The following is a 27,962-nucleotide window of genomic DNA, read 5'->3' as shown; positions in this document are numbered from 1 at the left end:
GCCATATCAAATGCGCTGCATGGTCATTCTGACGTCTGCATTGGCAGTGCAGCACTGCGGTCAGCATTTACCGGCTATGCAAGTCAGGGCATTCATACTTCTTGTGCTTTGCGGGGCAGCGCAGAGCTGTTGTGAAGGAAATGGTCAAGGAAGTGAGTTTGTGTTTATACAGGACCGCCCGCCCGCCCTCACCTACCATCAACCAATCATGTCAATGCAGAGCAAAATGGAGCCCTCTGCCTTGTTACAACAGTTAAACATTTGGCCACACCTTGTAGATTTTTTGTCTTCTGATCTAAACATCTTTGAACTATATATCAACAATAACTGAAAGCAGATTCTCATGATAAAAAAAACCTAAACAAGAAATAGTTTATTCTAAAATGCAGAGCAAGGCAGAATAGCCAAAGTGACCCCCAAAACGTTGCAAGAAGAATCGTAACAATACGCAGCACAGCGCAGATATATTGTTCTTGAACACACCTCAAACTGAGTCTGACAGCAAATATGGCGATGTCCATGAGGAGGGCATTACTACCTCTGCATCGGATGAGATTCAGCAATTTGAAGGTATTATTTGAGAGAATATGGATTACATTAGCTATAAATTACACATAATTCATTGAAATGTTGACTGCTCAGCCCCAGAAAATGACACCGAAAAAAGCTGTAGGTTTATAATCAGCAGTAGCTAGCTAGCTAACCTAGCTAAACCCAGCAAGCAGATCTTTTTGGAAGGCAACTCTTGCTAAAACACTCAATTTTTCAACTGACTAAGTTTTAAACCAGTTTAGCTACCTCGCTAGTTTATACTCATTAATCAATCACCGTAGCCACCCTAAAACGCGTGTAACTCAATAAGATGTCATAATTGCATTTTATAACACTGTTTTCTTCAGTCTCTTTGACTAGCGTCATCTGATTTTTGTATTTATGTCCAAAACCAAGTTGTTTGTTAAACTAAATACATAAAGAATGTGCCATCATATGATATTAACCATACAATAATAACCAATTGATAATGATGTGCAATTCTCTTATCTCCATGAATTGCAAACCACATGAACAAAGTGTGCTATAACCTTTATGCATAGACTGGTACTCCATGATTTCTGATCTAATCCACCTGCTTTCCCCTCGTGCAGAATGCAGAAGCTTCGCTGGAGGTACGGTATCCCCTGCCCTTTGTTGTCCCGGTAAGGACCAAGAAGCGCTACTTCATTCCCCCGGCAGTGGGGATAAAAGGGAAGGCGGCAGTCTCGGCAGACCAGGAGGCCAAAGCCAGAGCGGCAGGTGTTGTCCTGAGGCAGGAGTACATGGAGAGAGCCATCAACATCGCCTGCACTGGTACAGACCTGTTTATGTGCATTCATACACTTTTCAAAATGTCAGACAGTCTGGCACTACTGCTGATGACTGCATATCAGCGGTAGTGTAAGACTTATGAGCCATTTTGAGAATACATGTTGCAGACTTGTTCTAAAAGCAAGCTAGACCAGTACAGTATTAGCATAATATATTAGCATAATATCACAATAACCAATATTTCTCTCCTTTCCACTACCACAGCGGGAGTGTTTGATCCCTATATCCCCCCAGAAGGGGATGCTCGTCTCTCCAGTCTGTCCAAAGAGGGTCTGAAACAGCGCACAGAGCAGATCAAACAGGGTGCTGCCTCCCAGCTAGCGTGAGACAGTCTTCCTGTGTCACACTCTAACATTGACCGCCGCCCCATTGTTTATCTTTTTGTAGGATATTGAGTGATCCTTCCTTATCTTTCACACACACTCAAATACTCCCAGCTAGCAAAGACTGTCTGTCATGTACTCCTTAGATATTCTTACTCTCTGTTAGTATTAGACTTAGAATGAGTACCTATTTGTCTCTTATATTGCATTAACGCCTTTGGCATTGAAACAACCCCGGTTACACTTTAAACAAACTTTTATAAAGGCTTTATAGTCCATTCATGAAAGCCTAATAAAGGGTTTATGAAGCCTTAAAAGTTGTAGTTCATTTAAAGTGGGAACACCAAACCTTCTCTCCACTGCAGGATACGCAAGATCAAAGAGCATGACGCTGAGTTCACCACAAAGGCGTTCCCAGTGAAAGCTCAGGAGATCTTCGTTGACGCGCACAATGCTCTCACACAGTAAGAGATACACTCACTCTCATATGACCCAAATCAACTGCTCCCTATCCTGCTTACACTCTTGGCTACCAGGCAAAGATGATCTGTGAAAGGGGTGAGTGGTGTCCCCAGTTATTCCAGTGAGGCATTTCTACTGGAAGTGAGATAGTGGCTCACTGTGCTCATGATGGATATATTGCTTTCACTGATATAGCTTGCTGTGTAAGTCTGTTTAGGCTCATCTTGTTTGTAAATCTGAACTACCTGATTTGGCTTAGTTTTTCAGCTGGCTCATTAAGAAAATTCAACAGTAACTTGAAACAGTCTAACCAGGTCTTGTCTTGAAGTTGCCTAGGCTAGCTAGTGCTAGCCACCTTCTTTCGCCAATTAGCTTCAGCTGATTAGTGTGTGACCGTGGCAAAGTTGGTTTGACATTGGATAGCCTGGGGCTAGTTGGTGACTGTGAATAATTTATAAAATGTAAATGGGACAATATTTTCATTTTGTGCATCTTTTAGTTGTCTCAATAAATGCTTTCAATATTTGTGCATCAATTTCTACAATTTATAGTTTGTCATTGAAATAAGGAGCTATTGACGTTTAAAATATTGTCCCATGGACATTGCATTCAGAAAGTATTCAGACCCCTTGACTTTTTCCGCATTTTATTACGTTACAGCCTTATTCTAAAATTGATTATATACTATTTTTTTTCTCAACAATCTAAACACAATACCCCATAACTACAAAGCAGAAATACCTTATTCAGACCCTTTGCTATGAGACTCGAAATTGAGCTCCTGTGCATCCCGTTTCCATTGATCATCCTTGAGATGATTCTACAACTTGATTGGAGTCCACCTGTGGTAAATTCAATTGATTGGACATGGTTTGGAAAGGCACACACCTGTCTATATAAGGTCCCACAGTTGACAGTGTATATCAGAGCAAAAGCCAAGCCATGAGGTCAAAGGAATAGTCTGTAGAGCTCCGAGACCGGATTGTGTCGAGGCACAGATCAGGGAATGGTACCAAAATATGTCTGCAACATTGAAGGTCCCCAAGAACACAGTGGACTGCATCATTCTTAAATGGAAGAAGTTTGGAACCACCAAGACTATTCCTAGAGCTGGCCTCCCGGCCAAACTGAGGAATCGGGGGAGAAGGGTCTTGGTCAGGACCAAGAACCCGATGGTCACTCTGACAGAGCTCCAGAGTTCCTCTGTGGAGCTGGGAAAACCTTCCAGAAGGACAACCATCTCTGCAGCACTCCACCAACCAGGCCTTTATGGTAGAGTGGCCAGACGGAAGCCACTCCTCAGTAACAGGCACCTAAAGGACTCTGACCATGAGAAACAAGGACTCTCAGGTCTGATAAAACCAAGATTGAACTCGTTGGCACAAGCGTCACATCTGGAGGAACCCTGGTACCATCCCTATGGTGAAGCGTGGTGGCAGCATGCTGTGGATGTTTTTCAGCGGCAGGGACTGGGAGACTAGTCAAGATTGAGGGAAAGATGAACGGAGGAAAGTACAGAGAGATCCTTGATGAAAACCTTCTCCAGAGCGCTCAGGACCTCAGACTAGAGCGAAGGTTAACCTTCCAAAAGGACAACGACCCAAAGCACACAGCCAAGACAGTTCAGGAGTGGCTTCGGGACAAGTCTCTGAATGTCCTTCAGTGACCCAGCCAGAGCCCGGACTTGAACCCGATCCAACATCTCTGGAGAGACCTGAAAATAGCTGTGCAGCGACGCTCCCCATCCAACCTGACAGAGCTTGAGAGGATCTGCAGAGAAGAATGGGGAAAAACTCCCCAAATACAGTTTTGCCAAGCTTGTAGCATCATACCCAAGAAGACTCAAGGGTGTAATCACTGCCAAAGGTGCTTCAACAAAGTACTGATTAAAAGGTCTGAATACTTATGTAAATGTGATATTTCAGGTTTTTATTTTGAATAAATCTACAAAAATGTCTAAACCTGTTTTTTCTTATTATGGAGTATTATGTGGAGATTGATGGGGGGAAAATGCATTTAATCAATTTTAGAATAAGGCTGCAACGTAACAAAATGTGGAAAAAGTCAAGGGGGCTGAATACTTTCCCGAATGCACTGTACAGTGTGTATTTTACCCATGGTCCCTAACTAGCCCCGTAGGTATATCAAATGTTTTTTTTAAATGACCATGGGCATTAAAATCTGGTCGTGTGCAGCTGCGCTCCAAATCGATGATTACTTTTTGGGTGCTGCCAGCTTTTGGCAGTACCCATAAACACAACCCAAGGAAAACTGTTACAGTCCCATTCATTCAATGACATACCATTTTTGCTATCTCACAAATCTCAGTTTTGGTCGAGACTTACTTGATGACCAAAATGATCATATTTACACTTTGTAGTAAATTTTGACACCAGAATAAATGTTTTTGCCATCGATGCCACAGGTCGCTATCAAAACAAGAAGTGGCTTTTTAGGGACAGTCGCTCTTAAGTGTATCACCCTTCTTCTGTCTGTGTGTTTTCAGGTTTAACAAGGAGAAACTTCACTCCCTTGTGACAGAAAGATGTTACCCTGTAAGTTCTCTCTCCTTCAGGCAGTTATTGTCACCATCACCAGTACACTTGCTTAACTGTTATTGTTTATACAATACACAGGCTATTTATTTCACCATGTATATTTATTCTCAGTTCTATTTGCACTGATACAATCCCAGTGTTATCATGTCATGAAAATTGCTGCTGCTGCAAATAGTGTGTGTGTGTGTGTGGTTGCACTTTAGGGTTGTGCGGTATATAGATTGTCATACCGTTTTTGTACCGTACTGGGGTATGCGGTGTTACCAGAAGTGCACACATGGCGCTCTGTTTTTAAACACTCAAAACAATTTAGGCAACAGGGCTCTTGATCCAGGAGGGAGTTGAATGTCTCTGCTGTAAGCAAGAAGCTTGATCTTGACGACATCTAGCCAGTTAGCAAACCAAATGCATAGCTGCAGCCCTGACTTGGATATCATCTCTTTGACATTTCTTAGTTATAAGTAGTGGGCTAGCACATACCGACCTCACATGGGCCCAAGCCTATTGTACTTAATTTTACGGTACAGAATTAACCAGGTATTTTACAAAGAAATAGTATGATCAAATGTTAATTATACTTGTAACCTATGTTATAACCTACAAGTTACTTGTTGTGTTTGGTCTTTGGGATGCTCTTTTAGCTTAGATGGCATTAGCTCACTGTCTGTCCATCCTGTGCAGGAGATGGTGAGGGGGAACCGCTACAAGACGCTGCGGTGGCATTTCGTGGAGTCCCTGGAGCCGCCCAAGGTGGTGCACGCCCGCTGCCCAGACATGGTCAGCAAAGGCAACTTGTATGGGCAGGTTACGGTGCGCATGCACTCCAGACAGGTGAGACAGACAGTCGCAAACACACGGTCTGTCACTCCGAAAATGGTTGTCGTCATGTTGGAATACTGTCACGACGAGCCTTTAAACAAGTATATAACACACAGGTTGGGTACTATGGAATCCCACATTTTGAAACGTTAAAAGGAGACAATGGCGCTATGCTTAGCTTTAGCTATAAGGGTCTGCATTTATTTATAGATTCAAACATTCACATTGCATTAGCATAGTAGTAATGAGTGAACCAATTAGTAATGAGTGAACCAATTAGTAATGAGTGAACCAATTTAGTAATGAACCAATTTAGTAATGAGTGAACCAATTTAGCAATGAGTGAACCAATTTAGCAATGAGTGAACCAATTTAGCAATGAGTGAACCAATTTAGTAATGAGTGAACCAATTCTCTTTTCTCCCCCCCCCCCCCCCCCCTACCTTTTCCTGCCCCCTGAATCTGTCCCACTCTTATGGCTGAATGTAACCACTCTGTTTACATCATCGTTTCACCATTATCCTCAGTAAGGGTTGTGTTACCTTGTTGTGTTACCTGAATTAACATCATTCCTAAATGGTTAACTTGTGTGTTCTGGTGGTTAGACCCTGGCTGTCTACGACCGCTTCGGCAGACTGATGATGGGGAGCGAAGAGGAGCCCAGGGATGTGCTGGAGTACCTGGTTCTGGAGAGGCACCTCGTCAACCCATACGGCATGTGGAGGTTACATGGCAAGATAGTACCAGCCTGGGCCCCAGTGAAGGAACCCATCGTCAAGGTGACCTTTCATAGGAGTCTATAGCAAGTTTACTGATCTTAAAGGGGCACGTCACAAATTAATGTGGTTAAAAAGTGGTGATGTGCCCCTTTAACACTATTTACCAAAGGGTTGATTAGAAAATGATTAGATGACTAATGAAATTCCTGAATACATTTTCAGTTCATTAACTGAACAGATTTTAAATGATTTTAATGTACTGAATCTCTGTTATTTACCATCTATCTGTGTTTTGTCTCAGACAGTTTTAGGACTGGCCTTAGATTTCTCAGTAACTTGTATGTATGGTACACAAAAGCGAATATGAGAGCCCATTTGTCTGTGGTTGTAATTTCTGCTCACTGGCTTTTATTTCCTCTTTTTCAGACTGTTATGATCCCTGGCCCGGAGCTCAAGCCAGGCGAGGAATTTGAAGGGCTCAACTATGAAGTGCCCAAGCCTAAGGCTGTGCAGTGGCACAAATAGACCACAGTTGGGAGCTGTAATTCTGGGCCAACACATACGTTCTCATTTTTTTTCAGAAACCATGAAGCTACATTTAGTTTTCTGCTTTTTTATATAAAAATACACTGTTTTGTTACACCTTACACTTGTATATCTCAAACACTTCAAATAATCCACATTGTCCAGATCTGTAGAGATTGTATGGTTTATTTCAATGGTGCATATATTACATGTTAATTTAAAAAATACAAAAATAAAATGTCACCTCCCTTTTTTTCATAACTTTTTGGATTTCAGTGAATGTACATTTTATATCAGAATAATCTGTACTTTTCATCGGCAATACATACAAAAATAACTGAAATCAACAGAAATACTTTTCAACATGCATACAAAAAGGATTCATTGTGTAATGATGATGGTATTTGAGTCTATTTAACAAAAAGACATAGCACACCCGTTCAAAAAACACCTTACATGCATCAAAAAAAAAACACTCACAAAACGAAGTTGGTCCATTGCGGATAACACGAGGCAAAGCATGAAGACGATCTCACCACTGCACAACATTTTCATTTTCACTGAATGAGGAGATGTGTCAAATATGGATGGATACATTTGGTAAATAAAGCATGGAAATGGTGAATAAATCAATGGCCTTATGTACAGTTTCAATGGGACTATTCTGAGGTGCAGTTGTTTTTAGGGCAACTGTTTCCAAGTTGAGTTGTATGCTTAAAAAAAAGAATGTGAAGAAAGTTTGGGTCGTGCATCCTCAAAATGCACACACGTATTTTTTAAAATATGTATTTATTATTCCGCTAATAAAATTGCTATTGTAAATTATTCAAAATAACAGATTATAGCTCAATCAGTATTGAATTAGAACGATTTTAAGTTCTCTGTTAAAGTTCGGGGACGTGATCATGTTGTTGATCTACAGAACTGACATTAAATTTGATGTCCTTGTAGCCACGACTGTCTAATTGACACAATTGACTTTGAAAAAAGCACAGATTTATATTACAGCTGGAAAGCTCTCCTTAAAGTGTTTGGAATGTGTTTATAGCAGGCAACAAAAAGGACATGCATCACCACCATTGTAATCAGTGATTCCCAAAAATGCTGGATGTGCTTCCCAGTTAAGCTGAAGGAGCACTGGTCTGGTGTAGATTATTTCCCTGTGTGTCTATAAGGAGTTATCGCCAGCTTCGTAAGGCTCGGGCTGTTATTTTTTTAAACGCGTTGTCAACCTTTTACAGCCATGGCGATGGGGTTTTAACTGTGTGATTACAGAAGAGCGCATTGTCACTTATAAACACACAAAGAGACACAGAAAACAATATTCATTATCTAAAATTGGGTCAAAGTGGAAAGAAGAAGAGGGACTGCATCCAGATACTTTCTCTGATTGAGAACCTGGGAGGGGGTGGGGGGGGGGTGTACCTCTGGTGGGCAGAGCATTTGCAGATCCTGGCCCAGGGGTGTATTGCTTGTGGAGCAATGTCTTTCTGGGGAGTGTTATGGATGGACAGTCCAGGGGCCTTTGCTACATTCAAGTGTGCAGAGGTCCTGTCCGATTCATTACCCCCCCCCCCCCCCCCGCTATAGGACATCTTTGCACAGTGACCCAGTCAGTGAATCAGGTGTAACAACCCACTGAGACATTCTTGTTCCAGCCAGTAACTGACAGGTCTGGCATTTACAAGTCAGATGGGAAGACGAAGGCTTCTGCAGCACTTTCGGCATCGTCTTCCTCCTCTTCCTCTTCGGGAATGTTTTCAGGATCCCATGTAAAAATGTCAGAGTTATTGTCGTGTTCTGTGATGGATGAGGGGGATGATGGTGGTTTGGTCTCTTCCATCTCCCAAGGGCACATAGCATCACGCCGAGCCAGGGGCACGTTAGCTTTGGCTGCCTCTGCCCCCTGCGTGCTGCCGGCTGCAGGTTCTGCAACGTCACCCTGTTCCATAGAGAGTGCACCCTGGGTCTCTGTGACGTCCTGTCTGCCACTGGCAAGGATAGTTTCCTCTTTCTCTGCAGACTTTTCTGGTTCATCAGTTTCCCATGATACTCCATCTGTCTTTTCTTGGTCACCAATGTCCCATGGACAAATGTCTGTTTTTGCCACAGTGGTCTCCTGGGAAAATGATCTTTTGGTGATCTTTATGGTTATGGGTGGCATTGTACTCTCCTCTTCTCGGACACTTTCTTGCTTTTTTATCTTCTCTGATTCTATAGGATCCCTGGTCTCCCATGGACAAATGTCTGCCTTGGTGCTGTCCTGGATTTGAGTATTTTCTGACTCTTCAGCTGGACCAGTTTCCCATACACAAACATCTGCTCGAACACTGTCTTGCTTTTTCATCTTTTCTGGTTCTTCGGGGACATCAGTTTCCCAAGGACAAATATTAACTCGAACACTGTCTCGTCTTTTCTCTTTTTGTGTTTCCTTGGAGATATCTGCTTCAGTACTGTCTTGTCCATTTGTCTTGTCTGTCTCTCCAGGTTCCCAAGGACAAACATCAACTTTGACACCATCTTTCTCCTCTGTCTTTTTTGGCTCCTCAGTTTCCCATGGACCAACGTCCGTTTGAGTGCCATCTCGTCTTTTTGTCTTGTCTGGCTCATCATTTGCCCCAGTTTCCCAAGGACAAACATCTGCTAGAAGGCTGTCTTGTCTTTTAGTCTTTCCTGTTTCTATGGAGACAATAGCCGGACTGCTGTCTTGCTGCTCTGTTTTCTCTGGTTTCTCAGTCTCCCAAGGACAAATATTTACTTGGATGCTGTCAGTCTTTTTTGGATCAGCTTGAGTTCTGCCTTGAGTTTCCCAAGGACAAACATTTGTACAAGGGCTGTCTTTTCCATCTGTCTTTTCTTGGTCACCAATGTCCCATGGACAAATGTCTGTTTTTGCCACAGTGGTCTCCTGGGAAAATGATCTTTTGGTGATCTTTATGGTTATGGGTGGCATTGTACTCTCCTCTTCCCAAGGACAAAGTACTGTCAAATCTTTCTGTGGGTCAGGGAATTCCCATGGACATGCTTTTGCTAAGGGGACACTTAGTTTTTCAGATGCAGATTTAGCTTGCTCTGTGCTTTTTGTTTGTACATCTTGTTTCCCCATGCTTGCCGTGTCTGTTGGTTCCCAAGGACAGACATTCTCCCGTTCACTGTCTTGGGATTTTGGTGTCTCTTCAGATTCCCATGGACAGACATTGGCATGTATTGTCTCCTGACATTTTGGTGGCACATTACGTAATCCCTTGTCCTCCTGTGGATTAACATTTTCATAAATAATCGGCACCTTTACTTTTTCAGGGAAGGAATCCCCCACATCCCAAGGGCAGACATCAACCCGTACACTCTTTTGGGGTTTCAGGCCGTGAGAAATCTGTGGGGTTTCATCAGTTTCCCAAGGACATACATCTGTTGCTTTCCTGTTCAGACCCTCTGGTGTCTTCTCAGACTGTTTGGACGCTGAGGTAATTGGGATGGCGGAAACATCAGCTTCCCAAGGGCATACATCTCCCAGGACACTCTCCTGTCTTTTAAATACTTCTTCTGATTCCCAAGGACATACACTGACACGTGCAGGCGCCTTTGGATCCTCCTCTGGTTCCTCCACCTCCCACGGGCAAATGTCTGCTGTGGTGCTCTGTTGTCTCTGTGGGGCCTGCTGGGAGGAAGCAGGAACATCCCATGGGCAAATCTCTGATTGGGAAAAACTCAGAGCAGGCCTAATTTGGCTACCTCTTCTGTGAGTGGAAGGAGTCTTAGCTGTGCGATGTGCAGTGTTTTCCCTTGAGATGAACACGTTTTCATACACACTGTCCTTTTGCATGTCCTCTGAGTCCCAGGGATGGACAGTGGACTGTACAACCACTATTCTCCTAGGACTTCTTTCGGAGGAATCACTTGAGGACAGTCTGATTGCAGCCTGTTTCACGAGGACAGGTTTCACATCTCCTGTTGTCATACTTCTTTTTTGCTGTGTCCTCTTGTCTATGCTTGAAACACCACATTTCTTCTCCAAGTTTGAAACACTTTGCGATTTCGCTTCTGCGCCTGAAGTGCTTGGAGTTTTTAATTTTAATGCAGCGATGACGGCGATGGCGGCTACACTCCCTTGGCTCTTTCGTGATATTGAGTCCTGTTTCTTTACCGTATCTCCTGCTGTCTCCTTTTTGGCCTTTTCCTTGATGCTTGCATCCACAGATCCTACGAAAGATTTGACAGAGAGCCATTTCTGGGTGGAAGAGCGGAAGGAGAAGACCCGCGTGTCGTTTGCGGCCTTTGGGGACCCAGGTACACTAGTGGAGATGGGAGCCTGGGGTCTCGGGGACTCGCAATCTGCCTCTCCCCCTTGTGAATCCCCAGCAGGACTTTCTGCTGGGTTAGGAACTGGTAAATGGTCCCAGGGGCAAATATGTTTCAGTATTGGTGATGATATACTCTCTGGGCTCTGTGGTTCTTCCTCAGAGGGAGCAAAGGTAACGTGTGGCTGGTTCTTATTGGCAGGGCGTTCCTCCGCCAGCTCCCAGGGACACACTTCGGCTTTGTCATAAGACTGGGATTGCACAAGGGCACTTGAGGTCTGGTCCTTGATAGCGATATCCTGTTGGGACTGCCTTTGCTCGCCTGGAGTATTTCTGCCTACCCGGTAGGTGTCTTCCAGACTGTGGGCTTTACTGGACGCTAAACTCAGTGACTTGTGTAGCTTTGTAGGTCCAGGAAGCAGGAGATTGTTATCGACTGTAAGGTTTTGGGCACTGGCCGACTTACAGACCAATGGTGCGATATCCAGCGAGTCTGTCTCAGAGCGCTGTGAGCATCTCTTAGCTAGATTCGCCCTTAACATGGTGTCGTGCAAGGAGGGGTCTTTATCGGTTACATAGTCATAGTCACTTTGAGATTTACGCAGCACCGGTGAAGGCTGCTTTACTGGTTCATCTTTGTAATTTATGCTAAAAGTATCTGGCGCTCTCTTACAGGACTCGGCGTGGGTAACATCCCTGCTGCCCAGGTTGACCTCTTTGCCGTCACGGCTGCACTGTCGGCTCATGGACTCTGGGATCTCAGTGATACGCTTTATGATGGACCGGCCCAGCCCGCGCCGAGAGATGCGCTTCTTCTGCAGGTGGGGGTTGTTTGCTGTCATCTTCTTGGTCTTGTGGACCTCCAATTGACCATACAATTTCTTCAGCTCATCCTGGTTTCAGGTGAAAAGGAAGAGAGAAGGAAGGATAAAGGGAATTAGGGAGGATATTGGTATGAGTGAGCAGAGGGAAAACCATTGGGAACAGTTAGTTGGGGAAGAGTTATTGTTAAGGAGAGCAAGTTTAGGGAGAAGAGAAGGGGCAGGAGGAGGAGAAAACAGGTCAGGTCTATGCCAGGCCACATATTGTGAAATACACACAGGGCTTTTTATGTCTAAGTTTATAATGAAGAGTCTAATTGGTTTTAAATTAGTATAAAGTAATCCTACAAATGGTTATAGCAGTAATTCAATGTTTACAATTGTTTTATTTTACTAAGGTTTCAATTCTATTGAATAATTTCTTCCCGTCTTGGCCTAGACAGTGCCTGAATAGAAATGGTCAATTAGTAAGGGTCCAGGGCAGAAAGGGAGTTTACCCGAATGTCATCGGGGTCCAAGCTGTGGTCACTCCAAACTGCTGAGGTAAAACTGCTGTTGAGGTACGAGCCGGATCGCCGCAAGTCCACCTCATCCTCATACACCTCCTCTGCAATCTCCTCTCTCCCTGCCCTCGACACATGGAGGAACTACAGAATACACACAGAGAGTAGTTATTATGTGTCAGAGACAGGTTTATACTTACATTGCTTGTGGAAGAAAATTGCCATGTACCTTGGGTATGAAGAGCAGGGCAAGTGTCACAGTGATAGTGACGTGCGTATGGGTGAAGAACAGCAACAGCATCCAGTCAGGATGCAGAGAGGGCATGACAAACCTAAGAAAAATATAAAACAGGAAGACATGTTATATGTCCCTATACAATATGCGTTTCTCATGGTGAATAAGCATGTTTTATCCAATGATGTATATAAACCCTGGATTGCTGATGCTATGTATTAGCCAATCAGAGGTTTTGAAGCCACCGGTCAGCCATATTGGCACTCCGCAGAAGAAGCAGTCCTCCATAGGAATTAAATGTTTCAAGGACAGAATTCCATTAATTTAGGTATTTTTTGTTGTAGTGGGAACAGTAACAGAACTTTACAAAAATTATCATTTATTAAGGAACATGTTATTTATTTATTTTATTTTTTAAATGTTTAGCTCACATAATATAATTGAAAGTATGCATTGTGTCTGTAATAAAATAAACGTACAACGTACAAAACGTACTTTTTGTACAAAAGACATGAATAAATACATTTCTACAGCTTTCAAAATATTTTTCACAACGGTGGGGGAGTGCCAAGATGGAGGTGCAGTGGCTTCAAAACAGCGCCCCCTGTTAGTAATCTAGTGTAGGCCTATATACTATAAATCATTGGCTTTATCCCGGTTTACTGCCTCTGTTTAGAGCCGAGGATCATGTACACTGGTTACCGTAGCAGGTGGAACATGGAGGATAGCAGCAGCTCGTTGTGTATGGCGATACCTATGTAGCGAGGCTCGTGGAAAGCTGAGGGCACTGGCTTCACAGCACTGCACAGTAAACTGCCCCAGCACAGAAACATCAGCTCGGCTGAGTCAGACAAAGAGACAGGCATAACGTTTATACTCTTCTCATACACAAGTAGTGTCAGGCAGTAATGTGTCTGGGTTGTTGAGCTCAAAATCATGTTTGTAAATGGATTTTTACCTCTGACCTCAATCAGGAATGTGATTTGTAGCCAGACAGAAAAAGCCAAATCGATAACAGTAACATTCAATGGATTTTTGGTTTTGGTCAATAGGTCGACACAAGAATGCCCGTGTGCTGGAGTTTATCTTTTCAATATAGATTATTTTCTCTGTATCACCTGGAAAACACCAACAACCCTCTTTTTCAATTAGATTTATCCACTCACCCACGGCCATCATGTAGTCCCAGCGGTCTAGGTCACAGAGGCTGAAGCCCTGACCATCCGACGTGTTCGTTATGATCAGTAATGGAACGTTACGGTCACGGTTCTGTAGAACGCCCGCGGTCCACGCACACAGGAACCAGCTGACGGTCACAACCATGACTCCCAGCAACCTCAGCAGGTGTATGCTGGACATGTAGGGCACTCTCTGGGCTGTGCGCGACAGGAACACCTTGAGAACCCTGTATGTGTGGGAAGTTGACTCGATGTTACTCGTTCCTCAGAGATAAAACATACACAGACACTTTTTTGACACATTTTGAATTACATTACAGCATAGAAACTGATCTGAGTTCAGAGAAAGAGCTCACAACATATTGATCGACCTGACTATAGAGAGGGGATACCCGTGCGGTGATACTGACGATACGTGATGTAGTAGTGTAGTAGTAGTGAGAGAGTGCGGTAGTACAGACCTATATATCTTCAGTGTTACCGTTCCATAGACGATGGCAAAGCCCAGAAGTCGCACCCAGCGAAGCAGGATGCATCGGAAGGTGCTGGGCTTGAAGTACAGGATGAAAACCTGACGGGGAGAGATAGAGAGAGAGGCATTAGCAGATGATCTATCACGCGAAATCACTCCCCGTGAGCTTAGTTTACCTTGTCTTTGTAGTTACAATAGGTAACAGGCTTTGTGGATAAAAAAAATAATACAGGACCATAATTGATTAGAATGTGTTGAAATAGAACATTTCTACCTTCCTCAGTGGAGAGACACATTATGCACTTAGTAATCACAACTGTACACAACAGTACAGAACGTGTACAGAAATGCGCAGTGTACAGGACTGTGTGTGTACATGAGTGGATTCGTATGTGTGCTCTAGGTCGGTGACCGCGGCAACAGTAGATCAAATGGCTGGAGGGCTAAAGGGGGCGATGTGTGACCCCCCCAGGTGATGCCCTACAGAGATGAGAGAGTCTGTCCCTCGGTTGCCCTTTTGTCTGGGCCAACGCTCCACAGTTACAGCAGATTGAAAGGAATTTCACCTTTGTGTCGGCCTTTTAGCGTCTCAATCCCCCATAGGTGTTTCTTTAGTGCATCTGTGATACCGTAGTGAAGTGGGAACACAGCAAAGCTCCTCCGTTTTGAACGGAGGAAGGGAACACATTAATATGTGTATATCGCACATATGTAACTCAACCTTGTGTACTAGCGAGCGAAGTAATATGATCACATGCCCCCATCATTTACCATTGGCTTGAACGGGATACTTTGATCAATGATTCAGGGTAGATACACGTGTGGGTGAGTTGTGCAACTGTCAAGACTCCCGCCGAAGTCGGTCCCTCTCCTTGTTCGGGCGACGTTTGGCGGTCGACGTCACCGGTCTTCTAGCCATCGCCGCTCCACCTTTCATTTTCCATTTGTTTTGTCGTGTTTTTCCGCACACCTGGTTTACATCCCCTCATTACTCTATGTGTAGATTATCCTCTGTTCCCCCCATGTCTGTGTGTGGTTTTGTTCGTTCGTTACGTGTGTGACGCTACAGACTGGTTTTGCACCGGGTATTGTTGTAACCCGTGGTTTTGTTATTTTGTACCTATTTGTGTGATTTGTGCGCTATCGTTTTTTCCTTGGGCCGGAGTGTTGTGATGCAGTTGCTTCTGGCTGTTTTCCTCTGCCTGATTAAAGTGTGCCTGTTCACTCATCTCTGCTCTCCTGCACCTGACTTCCTTCGACCAGTTGCGCACACTCTGACAGCAACGACTACTTAATTGGGATAATGAATCACACAAGTGATTGATAACCTATCCTCGGCCATCGAGTAAAGCAGAGTTATGCAACGAATACATTGGTTGCTTCCCAAATGGCACCCTATTCCCTATATAGTGCGCTACTTTTGACCAGGGTCTATACGGGTGCCTTTGGGTTGCAACCTTCCCCCTCCCCACCACCAATCTAAATCCTCCATTACAATATAATCCCCAACCCAACGCAGTGATCTGAAAAGAGCGCTCTTATCTCCACACTCACTCACTCGCTCATATATTATCTCACTCACCGGGAAGTACAGGAGCAGAGAGCCAAACAGGATGGTCTCCAAAAGCAGGAGACCCGATGCCCGAATCCTCTATAGGGGGAGGTGAGATAGACAGAGGGAAGGGGAAAAGGTGAGATGGAGGGAGGGTAGAGAGGAGGGATGGATGTGGGGAGAGGGAAGGTGAGGGGGAGAGATGGGGGAGGGAGGGCAGAGAAGAGGGAAGGTAGAGGTCAACGGCGAGAAGGATGCAGTTGATGAGGGTGGAGAGGGAAGGGGTGGATGAGGGAGAGAGAGGTGGAAATGGAGATTGAAAGTGAGGGGAGGGGGGGAGAGAGAGAGGAATTGAGGAAACGTGATTGGTTCAGTATGATGTGCTTATTTTACAGTGCTTTGATTTCCGATGTCTCTGTGGACCATCGTGGCTCCGCGTTTAACCATTTAACTCTACATGTGTTGATGTATGCAGAGACTAGGGCCATGGAGCACTATCTTAGAGAGGAAGAATGGCCAGGGGGAGGTACAATTATACTAATGCCCCTGCTGTAATGTGATGATACATGAAGATATACAGGTAACTGCCAAAATAAAGGAAACACTTGAGCAAATGAGGGGTACAAGTACATTACTGTTCAACAATTTGGGGTCAGTTAGAAATGTCCGTGTTTTTTAAATAAAAGCACATTTTTTGTCCATTAAAATAACATCAAATTGATCAGAAATACAGTGAAGACGTTGTTAATGTTGTAAATGACTATTGTAGCTCGAAACGGCTGATTTTTAATGGGATATCTACATAGGCGTACAGAGGCCCATTATCAGCAACCATCACTCCTGTGTTCCAATGGCACGTTGAGCTAGCTAATCCACGTTTATCATTTAAAAAGGCTAATTGATCATTAGAAAACCCTTTTGCAATTATGTTAGCACAGCTGAAAACTGTTGTGCTGTTTAAAGAAGCAATAAAACTGGCCTTCTTTAGACTAGTTGAGTATCTGGAGCATCAGCATTTGTGGGTTCGATTACAGGCTCAAAATGGCCAGAAACAAAGAACTTTCTTCTGAAACTCGTCAGCCTATTCTTGTTCTGAAAAATGAAGGCTATTCCATGTAAGAAATTGCCAAGAAACTGAAGATCTCGTACAACGCTGTGTACCACTCCCTTCACAGAACAGAGCAAACTGGCTCTAACCAGAATAGAAAGAGGAGTGGGAGGCCCCGGTGCACAACTGAGCAAGAGGACAAGCACATTAGAGTGTCTAGTTTGAGAAACAGACGCCTCACAGGTCCTCAACTGGCAGCTTCATTAAGGCTAATCTGATCAATTTGATGTTACTTTAATGGACAAAAAATGTGATTTTATTTAAAAAACAAGGACATTTCTAAGTGACCCCAAACTTGTGTATATTGAAAGCAGGTGCTTCCACACAGGTGTGGTTTCTGAGTTAATTAAGCAATGCTTTAAAAAAAAACGTCCCATTCCATCATGCTTGTATAAAATGCCCAGTTGCCCAGTAGTTTGGCTACCATGGCGAGAAGAGATCTCAGTGACTTTGAAAGAGGGGGATCAAAGGAGTATAGGGGGTTTAAGTGTGTGTGTGTGTGTGTGTGTGTGTGTGTGTGTGTGTGTGTGTGTGTGTGTGTGTGTGTGTCTCAGTCACCAGATCTCAACCCAATTGAACACTCATGGGAGATTCTGGCACGGTGCCTGAGACAACGTTTTCCATCAACAAAACACCAAATTATGGAATTTCTCATGGAAGAATGGTGTCGCATCCCTCCAATAGAGTTCCAGACACTTGTAGAATCTATGCCAAGGTGCATTGAAGCTGATGTGGCTCATGGTGGCCCAACGCCCTATTAAGACACTTTATGTTGGTGTTTCCTTTATTTTGGCAGTTACCTGTATGTTGGCCTTACTGTATCTGATATTGGATAAATGTATTCATTCGTAAGCTGTCACATAGAACATGGCTTAAGATGTTCAATTCATGTTGACACTCGGGGCTCATATTCAGAAGGATTCTTAGAGTAGTGCTGATATAGAATTCATTTGGCCTTATAGATCGTGGTGAATAATATTATATGGACAGGGCGGACCTGATCCTAGATCAGCACTCCTACTTTGAGACGTTTTTTTAAATTCAAGCTCAGAGCCCTGAGTTAGGTATTTCCACATTTCTTATGTAGAGTGACAACGATTATGATGAGTAATGACAGAAGACGTCAAGATGACTAGATTACCTGTAATAGAGCCACAGAGCAGAGTTTCAGCATATGCTATATACAAGGAAGCAATATTCTAGCACTGACAGTGTTTCAAAAGAATGAGGGAACAACTTAATTGTTACTTTTAGCAGAGCTTCATGTCAATTTCCTTCTAATTATCGACTCAAGTAGCACTGCGAATAAACATTGAAACTTGAAGACTAGTGAGATCTTCATGATGAAACCGAACAGTTAGCCATCAATGATGGCTTGTTGTAGAAGTTGCCCCTAACCACAGATCTAGAATCATATTTCTCTACCATTAACCTTAACTGTTAGAGTTACTCCAGAGGTGTATTGATTAGGCACCACACGGAAGAAAACATACTGCAACAGCGAGGGACTACCTTAACTTGTCCAACAAGAAGCACTCATTTAAATGTTCCGTTGCAATACATTTTGCTACAGTGTACCCTAATGAATATGACCCTCTCACCCACTAGAACTCACTCACCCTGCTGCATCTGAACTGGTAGGCCACCAGCATGCTGATGAACACCAGCAGCATGAAGAAGCCCTGGACGGCCAGCAGCCCGGCTCTGAGGAACCAGTCCTCCTCTACCCAACAGGGGGTGCCGTCCTCGCAGCGCCTGCAGCCCGGCCAACAGGGGAGACAGATGGGCAGGGCCGGGTAACACACGCCACCCCCCTCCCCACCACTGCCGTTCAGAGCACCACCTTCTGCATTAGACACACACGGGGATAGAAACAAAGACAGCTGGACAGTGACGACAATGAATCTTTAAGTATTGTCTTAGAGCTGTTTTTGGCTTACAAGTCAAAAGATTACATCACATTAACCAGGGTCTTATATAAAGTAAAGTTCTTAGACAAACATTGAATAGAAGTGTTCTTGATTATTTGAATGCATCCCAAATGGCACCAATTTCCCTTCAGGGTGCACTACCCTGTGGACTCTGGTCAAAAGTAGTGTACTATAAAGGGAATAGGGTGCCATTTGGGATGCAAGCCTGTGTGTCTACTTTACCGTCCATTGGGGGGCTGTAGTATCCCTCTTTGCAGCGACAGCAGTACTGGCCCAATCTGAATCCCTGGCCTGTGATTGGCTCACACTGGAAGGTAGTAAAAGCAGTGGGGATTTAAGTTCACATCACAGTACAAGGACAAGGGTAGTTTGGGTTTTGTTCAATCATTGTCCCTGATTGATACCAAGGATGAATAGGGTCCGTGAGGTGTCGAGTTTGACATGTCTGTATTAGGAGGACTTTATCATTATTGCAATATCCCCACTCCACACCTGAACGGGGAGCTCCTAGAGGAATAAAAAACAATTCAATTGCAAGTAATAGTTTTTCTTTGGCATATCTGCAATGTTTCCATCTGTAAACAGCTGTGGACGTCAGAAAAAGCCAATGCAACCAAGGCATCATTATCTGCTGCTGCTGTAATATCAGCATTTCTGTGTGAAAATGGCCAAAAAAACACTGTTCTCTTGTTATGATAAATAGGGCTTTGTTGGTATGAATTGTTACAGTTAGGTGACTGTATTTGCCTATGCCTGATTGGACTGACATGCTTGGCTGTTCTCGAGTTAATGGAGATGGAGTGTGTTCCACATGTTCTCTCAGCCAGCCTGGTGTTAGTTTCTCCACCATGATGGTTCCCAGCACAGCTGCACTCAGTCAAGGAAACACCCATTTGGACGTTTGCCTCTCGCCTCCGTGTTAATCTAAGTTAAAACCTAAATGGATATGTAATGCTTTGCTACCAAGAGCATTACCCCTTTTCTACCAGTGAAATCCCATATGCACACACACGTAGGAAGACACACACACACACACACACACACACACACACGTAGGAAGACACACACACACACATTGTTGGCGAGATCAGACATAATATCACTATAATTCGAGTCTTCATTTTCTGAAGTTGGTTTCACTTCAGCGCATCTAATTTGTAAACATTTCAACTGTATTAAATGATTACTTTTTTTCAATTCCACAAAAAAATAACACCCATCAAAAGAAGGTTATTTTTCTTCTCTTTCTTGTGATGTAAGCGTCGAGACGGTGTGTTAAATCCCTGACGAAGCTTTAGCGTTCATACAGATTCAACAGAAAGACAACGTATCCCATTGAGCCCATGACAGCCATTGCCGGGGTGTGTTTGACAGGTCAGAACAAACATTTCCACGGTCGTAACGTTAACGGGGAAAAAACGACAGGCACAAGCAAGAGTATGAAAGAGTCGGGGGATTCAAATGAAAGGTATCAATCCAGCGAGAATTAAGTGACAAGTGGATTTTCACCCCTCAAACACAGGAAATAGATGCCTGAAAAAGACAAATCCTCAGGTGGGCGGGGTAAACGCGTTTCTACTGAAAGGGTTAAATATTTGTATGTTCCATGGATTTAACTGAACTCAGGCATGAAGGCAATTTAATTCTGAGATGGAGATGGCATACATAGCAAGTAATTAATAAGTCCGCCGGTTGGTAGACATAGCATGGACCTGCACTTTAAAGCCTCATGATGTACATATCAAGCTCACTCCAGAGGCGTATTTGCTCTATGGCTTGACTCTTACTGAGTGTCTATCTAATATGGTTCATTGTATGTTTTTTTTATTGCGTTATGACATTTTGATTGAGAGAGGTGTTTTAATTTTTCTTAGTTGACTGTTATATGGATTTACAATTGACTTGGTGAGTAATTTGTATGTAACACACACACACACACACACACACACACACACACACACACAAAGTGAAAGTGAAAGACATCTGTTTGCCTTTGGAAAAAACCTGATAAAGGTATCAAATCACTTGATTTAAGTGTAGCTAGATCATAAGATCATATAGTTTAAATACAGTATTATTATTTTAATAATGCAAGTCATCTCTTCCCCTTTTAAAAGAGGCCTTAGCCCGCAATTAAACATGAATCAATGAACTCCTTTTGTAGGAAATTAAATAATCTCTAATAAAACATCCCATTCTACCTGGAAATCAATCTCTCTCTTGTTCCACCTCTGACCTGTCTCTGGATGTTCCATGAGGGGACAGGATGAGACTAGAGAGGGGATGATGCTGATGAGATTGGGATATGGGCGTGCTCCTGTGTTCTGTTTCTGCCTGTCAGATGAGTGATGGGTGCATGGGGATTGGGGGAAGGTTGTCGTTCATGGCTGGATTATCATCTTAATCCTGCAGATCATCCCTCCGCCACCCAGCACAGCTATCTTTAAACAGAAGGGCGGGATGAGAGGGAGAGGATTGTGTCGGAAAGGACAGATGATGATCAAACAAGAGAAGGGGAATAAATTGGGGGTGAAGGTAAAGGAGGAGCAGAGGAGGACAACTATGAATGGATGAGGGGTTGAGTGGAGGACACAAATGTAAATGAAGTAACAGGTGAAGGATGGAGATGGAGAGAGAGTAAAGCTATTTAAAGCGGTTAGGGTTGACGAATGCATTTATATGAATCATATGATGTCACAATACCCACTACTACTACTTACAGTGCCTTGCGAAAGTATTCGGCCCCCTTGAACTTTCCGACCTTTTGCCACATTTCAGGCTTCAAACATAAAGATATAAAACTGTATTTTTTTGTGAAGAATCAACAACAAGTGGGACACAATCATGAAGTGGAACGACATTTATTGGATATTTCAAACTTTTTTAACAAATCAAAAACTGAAAAATTGGGCGTGCAAAATTATTCAGCCCCCTTAAGCTAATACTTTGTAGCGCCACCTTTTGCTGCGATTACAGCTGTAAGTTGCTTGGGGTATGTCTCTATCAGTTTTGCACATCGAGAGACTGACATTTTTTCCCATTCCTCCTTGCAAAACAGTTCGAGCTCAGTGAGGTTGGATGGAGAGCATTTGTGAACAGCAGTTTTCAGTTCTTTCCACAGATTCTCGATTGGATTCAGGTCTGGACTTTGACTTGGCCATTCTAACACCTGGATATGTTTATTTTTGAATCATTCCATTGTAGATTTTGCTTTATGTTTTGGATCATTGTCTTGTTGGAAGACAAATCTCCGTCCCAGTCTCAGGTCTTTTGCAGACTCCATCAGGTTTTCTTCCAGAATGGTCCTGTATTTGGCTCCATCCATCTTCCCATCAATTTTAACCATCTTCCCTGTCCCTGCTGAAGAAAAGCAGGCCCAAACCATGATGCTGCCACCACCATGTTTGACAGTGGGGATGGTGTGTTCAGGGTGATGTTCAGCTGTGTTGCTTTTACGCCAAACATAACGTTTTGCATTGTTGCCAAAAAGTTCAATTTTGGTTTCATCTGACCAGAGCACCTTCTTCCACATGTTTGGTGTGTCTCCCAGGTGGCTTGTGGCAAACTTTAAACGACACTTTTTATGGATATCTTTAAGAAATGGCTTTCTTCTTGCCACTCTTCCATAAAGGCCAGATTTGTGCGATATACGACTGATTGTTGTCCTATGGACAGAGTCTCCCACCTCAGCTGTAGATCTCTGCAGTTCATCCAGAGTGATCATGGGCCTCTTGGCTGCATCTCTGATCAGTCGTCTCCTTGTATGAGCTGAAAGTTTAGAGGGACGGCCAGGTCTTGGTAGATTTGCAGTGGTCTGATACTCCTTCCATTTCAATATTATCGCTTGCACAGTGCTTCTTGGGATGTTTAAAGCTTGGGAAATCTTTTTGTATCCAAATCCGGCTTTAAACTTCTCCACAACAGTATCTCGGACCTGCCTGGTGTGTTCCTTGTTCTTCATGATGCTCTCTGCGCTTTTAACGGATCTCTGAGACTATCACAGTGCAGGTGCATTTATACGGAGACTTGATTACACACAGGTGGATTGTATTTATCATCATTAGTCATTTAGGTCAACATTGGATCATTCAGAGATCCTCACTGAACTTCTGGAGAGAGTTTGCTGCACTGAAAGTAAAGTGGCTGAATAATTTTGCACGCCCAATTTTTCAGTTTTTGATTTGTTAAAAAAGTTTGAAATATCCAATAAATGTCGTTCCACTTCATGATTGTGTCCCACTTGTTGTTGATTCTTCACAAAAAAATACAGTTTTATATCTTTATGTTTGAAGCCTGAAATGTGGCAAAAGGTCGCAAAGTTCAAGGGGGCCGAATACTTTCGCAAGGCACTGTAAATACTGCCTATATGGTGACTTACAAAAGTATATAGGTTAGGGTTTGGAGTATTGTAGCTTATTCAACTCAACTCCACCATTTACGATGGAGTTGCGCGGTGACTAGTGTGGATGGCTCAAAAACGGCAGATTTTAGCCCCCAAAGAATAGCCCGCAATTACACAAGACATTGTTCTGTGTAACTGTGGGCTATTCTTTGGGTGATTTAATCAGCAGTTTTGAATCAAATCAACATTTTATGTGACGTCGGAGCTCCAGTACCCACAACTCCAATGTAAATCGTGGAGTTGAGTTTAGCCAGTTAGGGGGTTTTGCCGTCTCTTGTGACAGAGTAGCTGGCCAGCCCACTCAAGGTTTGGTTCTAGGTGATTTAGGGCTCAATTCAATCAGATCCGCTGTAGCAGACATCCGCATAGCGGTTGTTTTGGCATTATCGGGGGTGGAAGTGCTTTAGAGCGGTCAAATCCACAAGTGGCTTCTGGCATTATATCTACAGCAGACATTGCCATTGGGTGCATGGAGTAGCATTAAGATAATTCCAGTGCAGCCCTGTTTACAAGTTCCAACACTGGAATGTGAGCTCTACACCTCGATTAGGCTGATAGAAATCCTCATTATTTTGTTGAATGACTTTCAATTTGAACGTAATTATGTATATGTAGCCTACACTTTCTTGTTCTCAACTTCTAATGCAGGGGTTTCACCAACGACGAATTCAGCTGGAGAAGTTGTGCTGGAGAAGTTGTGAGCGGCGAGAACCCTGCTAGCAGAGCGGTAGAAAAAAGTTGAGCTCTGCTCTACTTTATAAAAACTTCAATCATAGCGAAGCATTGGAGCAAAGCATTGTCAAGAGAAGGTGTGGCCTTTGGTCAAAACCCACTGTAATGCGGATGGGAGGGGTGTGGCTTCGTGGCAATGATCAAGAGCAGCTGCTCACTGATTTGACAGCTCCAACGCTGTCACCGGTTAACGCTTGATCTGATTGAATCTAGGCCTTTGGTCAGAGACAAGAGGTTCTGTAACTCTTCAACAACAGTTTGAGGTTCCAGTTACTGTTTTTCCAGGGCTTAAATGTTTTGAGAGTCTCTTTACCTCCATGGTGGTGCGGTTGCACTGGTGTGTGTTGGCAAACCAAGCGTCCCCCGTGGCACACTGGTTCACATCAAAGCCCTGTACGTTTACATCCACACGGATTACACCCCTGGCACAAGAGCGCGCGCGCACACACACACACACACACACACAAAGAGACACATCCATTTCAGTAAAAGAGAATATCCTGGAAACGAACTGGGCACAAACAAATAGCAAATAGCAACATAAACAACAGGACCTTTTATGGGAACAAATATATTATTATTGTAATTGAATCATCTGTATTCAACTCTATCGCCTGGAGCTTGACATTTTCTCTAGATCAACCTCTTTGGCCTTTAAAAGGGCCTTACTTTGAAATGTCAGATCGTATCCAGCAATGGGTAATTCAATCATATCTGCTATTTCAAATGCTTATCAAAGTATCTACAGTGTGGCTCTCTGGTTACTACTATAGGCCCTAGTACTGCTGGGGCCAGATATTTTTAGAGCCAGGCACGAAACGTGAATTATAGCCTACTGGGGGCAGGAGTAGTGGGTTGGAGCCATCATAGTCCTTGATGATGGTACTAAACCTATCTACCTCAAATGAGGTCATCAGTATGAGACACAAAGAGAGACATGGGTTTGTCCAAATGGCAGCCTATTCCCTATGTCGTGTGCTACTTTTGACCAGGGCCCTCGCCCAACTCGCCCTGGTCAAAAGTAGTGCACTATATAGGGAATAGGGTGACACTTGGTCAAAACCTATATAAGCAATAGAGTGCCATTTTAGACGCAGCCAGGGCCCTGACTGACCTGAACTCAGGGCTGAGGTCGGGCTTCAGGCCGTAGAAGGAAGTGGATAGGGTGAGCAGCCAGCCCGGCAGGAAGCGGCCGTCCTCACACTCTAGGAATGGCCCGTTGGCCCAGCGCACCCCGCTGCGATTGGTCACATAGCTATCGCCCTGCACCCATTTGGGCGTGTCCAGGGTGCTGAGGTCATTGAGGAGGACTCTTTTAGATAGGGCTGAGGTGGGCTGGTTTGAGGAGGTGGGAAACTTGAAACTGCTGAACCAGGTGTCGTCGGGTGCGGGGGCCGGGAGGTGCAGACTTTCCCATTGGCTAGAGAGGTCCTGGAGGAGGATGTTCTGGTACCTGGGGGGGGCAGGGTTCCGGGAGGCGCGGAGCACGAGCTGGGGGGCGGTGGAGGCTGGGTCGGCGTCAAAGGTGAGGAGGGCCTGCCGGATGAGGGGGTCGGCCTCCAGAAGGGCGCGCACCATGGCGTGGTACCACTCCATGTCCTCTCGCACACTGCTCTCTCGCAGGTCGCTGGCCTGGAGGATCATGTTGAGGAAGTTGGCCGTGTTGGCCAGGGCATCCATGGACGGTCGGAGGGGGCCATAGAACCCCCGCGGCAGGGGGGCGTTCTGACCCGTGAGACTGTACGCCCGGTCGCACTCCACTATCTCCAAGACGGAGTTGTCCCCGCTGTAGAGAAAGACCTCTGCCGGCGTCCAGTCCTCCTCTGGGGCTTCCGAGGGGGTCGTGACCGACCCTGAGGGATCAGGGCTGTAGGGGATGCCCGACTTCCCTGTAGCGCTCACAACGGATGACGTTGGGTCCTCTGACTCGGCTGTAGTCGCCAATTCAGAAACTATGCTAACCTGTGCTGAAAGAAGGGGTGTGAGCAGCAACAAGAGGAGCCAAACAGGGCCCATTCTCAAATCCACTCCCGTTGGGGGGGCCATATACTAATACCCCCCTCTTTTATAATCTCTAGTCTTGACCTTTTTCAAAATCCTCAAATAAATGTCACATTTTGGCCGAGGCTTGGAAAGCCTCATAAGCCTCTTCTCTCATCTCTCTTTATGCCTCTTCTTCTTCTCTCCAGTCGTAGTCATACAGGCTGAGGTGCTCCAGCAGGTGTCTACTGTAACGACAAGGGGGAGTCGATCATCTGTAGCACTGTCTCAGACACACAACACACCGTGCTCATTTGTGCCTCATAATCACACACTCCTCACACACACAAACACACACGGATAAAAATCATACTCTCTACCTCCGATGGGAACTGGGGGAATCCAACTGGTGTTCCTGGTTAATCCTGCATGTCGGTGGGAGGGAGAGGGAATTGTTGGGGAAATCCAGTGGCGTTCCCGCTCAATCCCACTACCATTCCCATCATGTCCGCAGTCAATCTGCCTGTCACTCCCATGTTTGTATTCCCGTTTCCCGACGACAAGTCCCCGGTGAGAGCAGCAGCAGAGCAGTGAGAGACAAAACCAACCGAGATTAGAGAGAGGTGCGCCACACTCCCAGCCCGAAACAAGCGCTAGCGTGTACGACAGGAGGAGGCAGAGAGGGAGGAGGGGAGTGAGGGAACAGCCCAATATTGAGGGTCTGGGGCAAGGTGGGGCGGAGAGAGAGAGCAGGTGTAGTAGTGTGTGGAAGGGGAAAGAAAAAGAGCGGCTTTCCTCTGTGTCTCTCTCTCTCTCTCTCCTGCACTCCTCCTTCTGTCTGCCTGTTACATTCTTGCTCGCTCCACAGTTCCTCTGTAAAGCATCTCTCGCTCTCACTGTCCACTCTCTCTCTCGCTCTCTCTTTCTGACTGACGGTGATTACCCCTGCTCCTCAACCTCTACCCCCTCTCTCTCCCTCTCTCTCTTTCTGTGATTCCCCCTCAGTATGCTGCTGGAGATGCTAATGTAACTGTTGTGCCTGTGGAGTGATGAGAGTGCACATCTGTTGGCGGCAGGGACTGCTGTGTATGTCTGTGTGTGTTTTAGTGTGCGTGTGTGTCTGCAGCGCAAAGAGGAGAGAGGATGATGCGGGATGAGGGTTAATCCGCCTGTATTTGGGCATCCATCAAAATCGTGCGCTCGATGGATTAACCCCTGGTGTTCCAGCGGGGTCAGCCAGGAGAGTGGATGAGGGACCAGGCTGCTCTTTGATCCTCCAGGAATATGTACACAGTGACACACACTGCCAGGGAAGTCAGGGATGCTATAGATATGATGATGCTTTCAGCTGTTTGTCAGCTGTGTTGACAAATAGATTACCGGTGTCTATTTGGCGAACAGGTGGAGATAGATTCATATTGAGTGTCGTCATGTGTGGCTATAAAATGGGAATCTCCCTTATCATACGATTCAGTATTCATCATCACTAAGAATGAGGGAAGGAGGGTGTGTGGGAGAGAAGGAGAGAGAGAGGGAGTGTTTGTGTGTGTGAGAGGGAGCGAGAGAGAGAGAGAGAGAGAGACACCTCCCACCCCTTCTTATATCTCAGTGATGGAGCAGACAACTCCAGGCTCTGGGTGATGCAGGCACATCCTTGTTTCGGTGCCATGGCAACGGGCTTCTGAGAATTTTCATCCATTCCTGTGGGCCGCCTACCCCCACCCAGGACTGCAGAGCAGGGGAGGTTCTGCAGTGGTGTGGGAAAGACAATGAGGCTGCACAGATGTGTGTGTGCGTGTGTGTGTGTGTATGTGTGTATTTAAGTGTGTATAGTCTGTGTGTTTCTGTGTGTTCACATGTGCCTGTGCTTTTACTGTAGGTAGTTGGGAGTTTGTTCATAGTAAAACAGAATTAAACCTGCTTGTAAATGTTGATACCAAATGATTTGTGCATAGTCTGTGTTTATGTATACATCCATT

General features: G+C 44.6%; 2 protein-coding genes across 4 annotated transcripts; one reads left to right on the top strand and one right to left on the bottom strand.

Annotated features, from left to right (window-relative positions):
- The first annotated feature begins 216 nt into the window (after positions 1-216).
- On the top strand, positions 217-7,400 carry mrpl45 (mitochondrial ribosomal protein L45). Its single transcript, XM_021557091.3, has 8 exons — positions 217-570; positions 1,146-1,347; positions 1,570-1,687; positions 2,054-2,152; positions 4,657-4,705; positions 5,390-5,539; positions 6,133-6,306; positions 6,673-7,400. The coding sequence occupies exons 1-8, from the start codon at positions 508-510 to the stop codon at positions 6,769-6,771; spliced, it is 954 nt and encodes a 317-aa protein (XP_021412766.1). The 5' UTR covers positions 217-507; the 3' UTR covers positions 6,772-7,400.
- LOC110485885 (metabotropic glycine receptor) lies at positions 6,940-27,073 on the bottom strand. 3 transcript variants are annotated; one of them, XM_021557090.3, is made up of 12 exons: positions 26,364-27,073; positions 25,118-26,231; positions 24,317-24,425; positions 19,092-19,176; positions 18,558-18,784; positions 15,861-15,929; positions 14,268-14,377; positions 13,795-14,033; positions 13,331-13,469; positions 12,623-12,725; positions 12,388-12,537; positions 6,940-11,962 (listed from the first exon to the last, which is right to left on the bottom strand). In XM_021557090.3, exons 2-12 carry the CDS (start codon positions 26,047-26,049, stop codon positions 8,453-8,455), a joined length of 5,673 nt encoding a protein of 1,890 aa, XP_021412765.3. In that variant the 5' UTR covers positions 26,050-26,231; positions 26,364-27,073; the 3' UTR covers positions 6,940-8,452. The 3 variants fall into 3 exon arrangements, with proteins under 3 accessions (XP_021412765.3, XP_090052068.1, XP_090052069.1); XM_090195942.1 differs by having other exon boundaries at positions 25,118-27,020; XM_090195943.1 differs by lacking the exons at positions 6,940-11,962; positions 12,388-12,537; positions 12,623-12,725 and having other exon boundaries at positions 13,217-13,469; positions 26,364-26,923.
- Between the last annotated feature and the right edge of the window lie 889 nt (positions 27,074-27,962).

This window comes from Oncorhynchus mykiss, chromosome 13, assembly GCF_057628025.1.
Source record: "Oncorhynchus mykiss isolate SJ-2025 chromosome 13, ASM5762802v1, whole genome shotgun sequence".
Classification (NCBI taxonomy): Eukaryota; Metazoa; Chordata; class Actinopteri; order Salmoniformes; family Salmonidae; genus Oncorhynchus; species Oncorhynchus mykiss.
This window is presented reverse-complemented; position numbering and strand designations above follow the sequence as displayed.

Bases quoted from the DNA above. Each gene is read 5' to 3' on its own strand.
- mrpl45 (XM_021557091.3), top strand. From the start codon at position 508: ATGGCGATGTCCATGAGGAGGGCATTACTACCTCTGCATCGGATGAGA. The intron at 571-1,145 runs GTATTATTTGAG...CCCCTCGTGCAG, and splicing joins TGAGATTCAGCAATTTGAAG to AATGCAGAAGCTTCGCTGGA. The intron at 6,307-6,672 runs GTGACCTTTCAT...CCTCTTTTTCAG, and splicing joins TGAAGGAACCCATCGTCAAG to ACTGTTATGATCCCTGGCCC.
- LOC110485885 (XM_021557090.3), bottom strand. From the start codon at position 26,049: ATGGCCCCCCCAACGGGAGTGGATTTGAGAATGGGCCCTGTTTGGCTC. The intron at 13,470-13,794 runs GTGAGTGGATAA...TGTCTGACTCAG, and splicing joins GGACTACATGATGGCCGTGG to CCGAGCTGATGTTTCTGTGC. The intron at 11,963-12,387 runs GTAAACTCCCTT...ACCTGAAACCAG, and splicing joins TGGACCCCGATGACATTCGG to GATGAGCTGAAGAAATTGTA.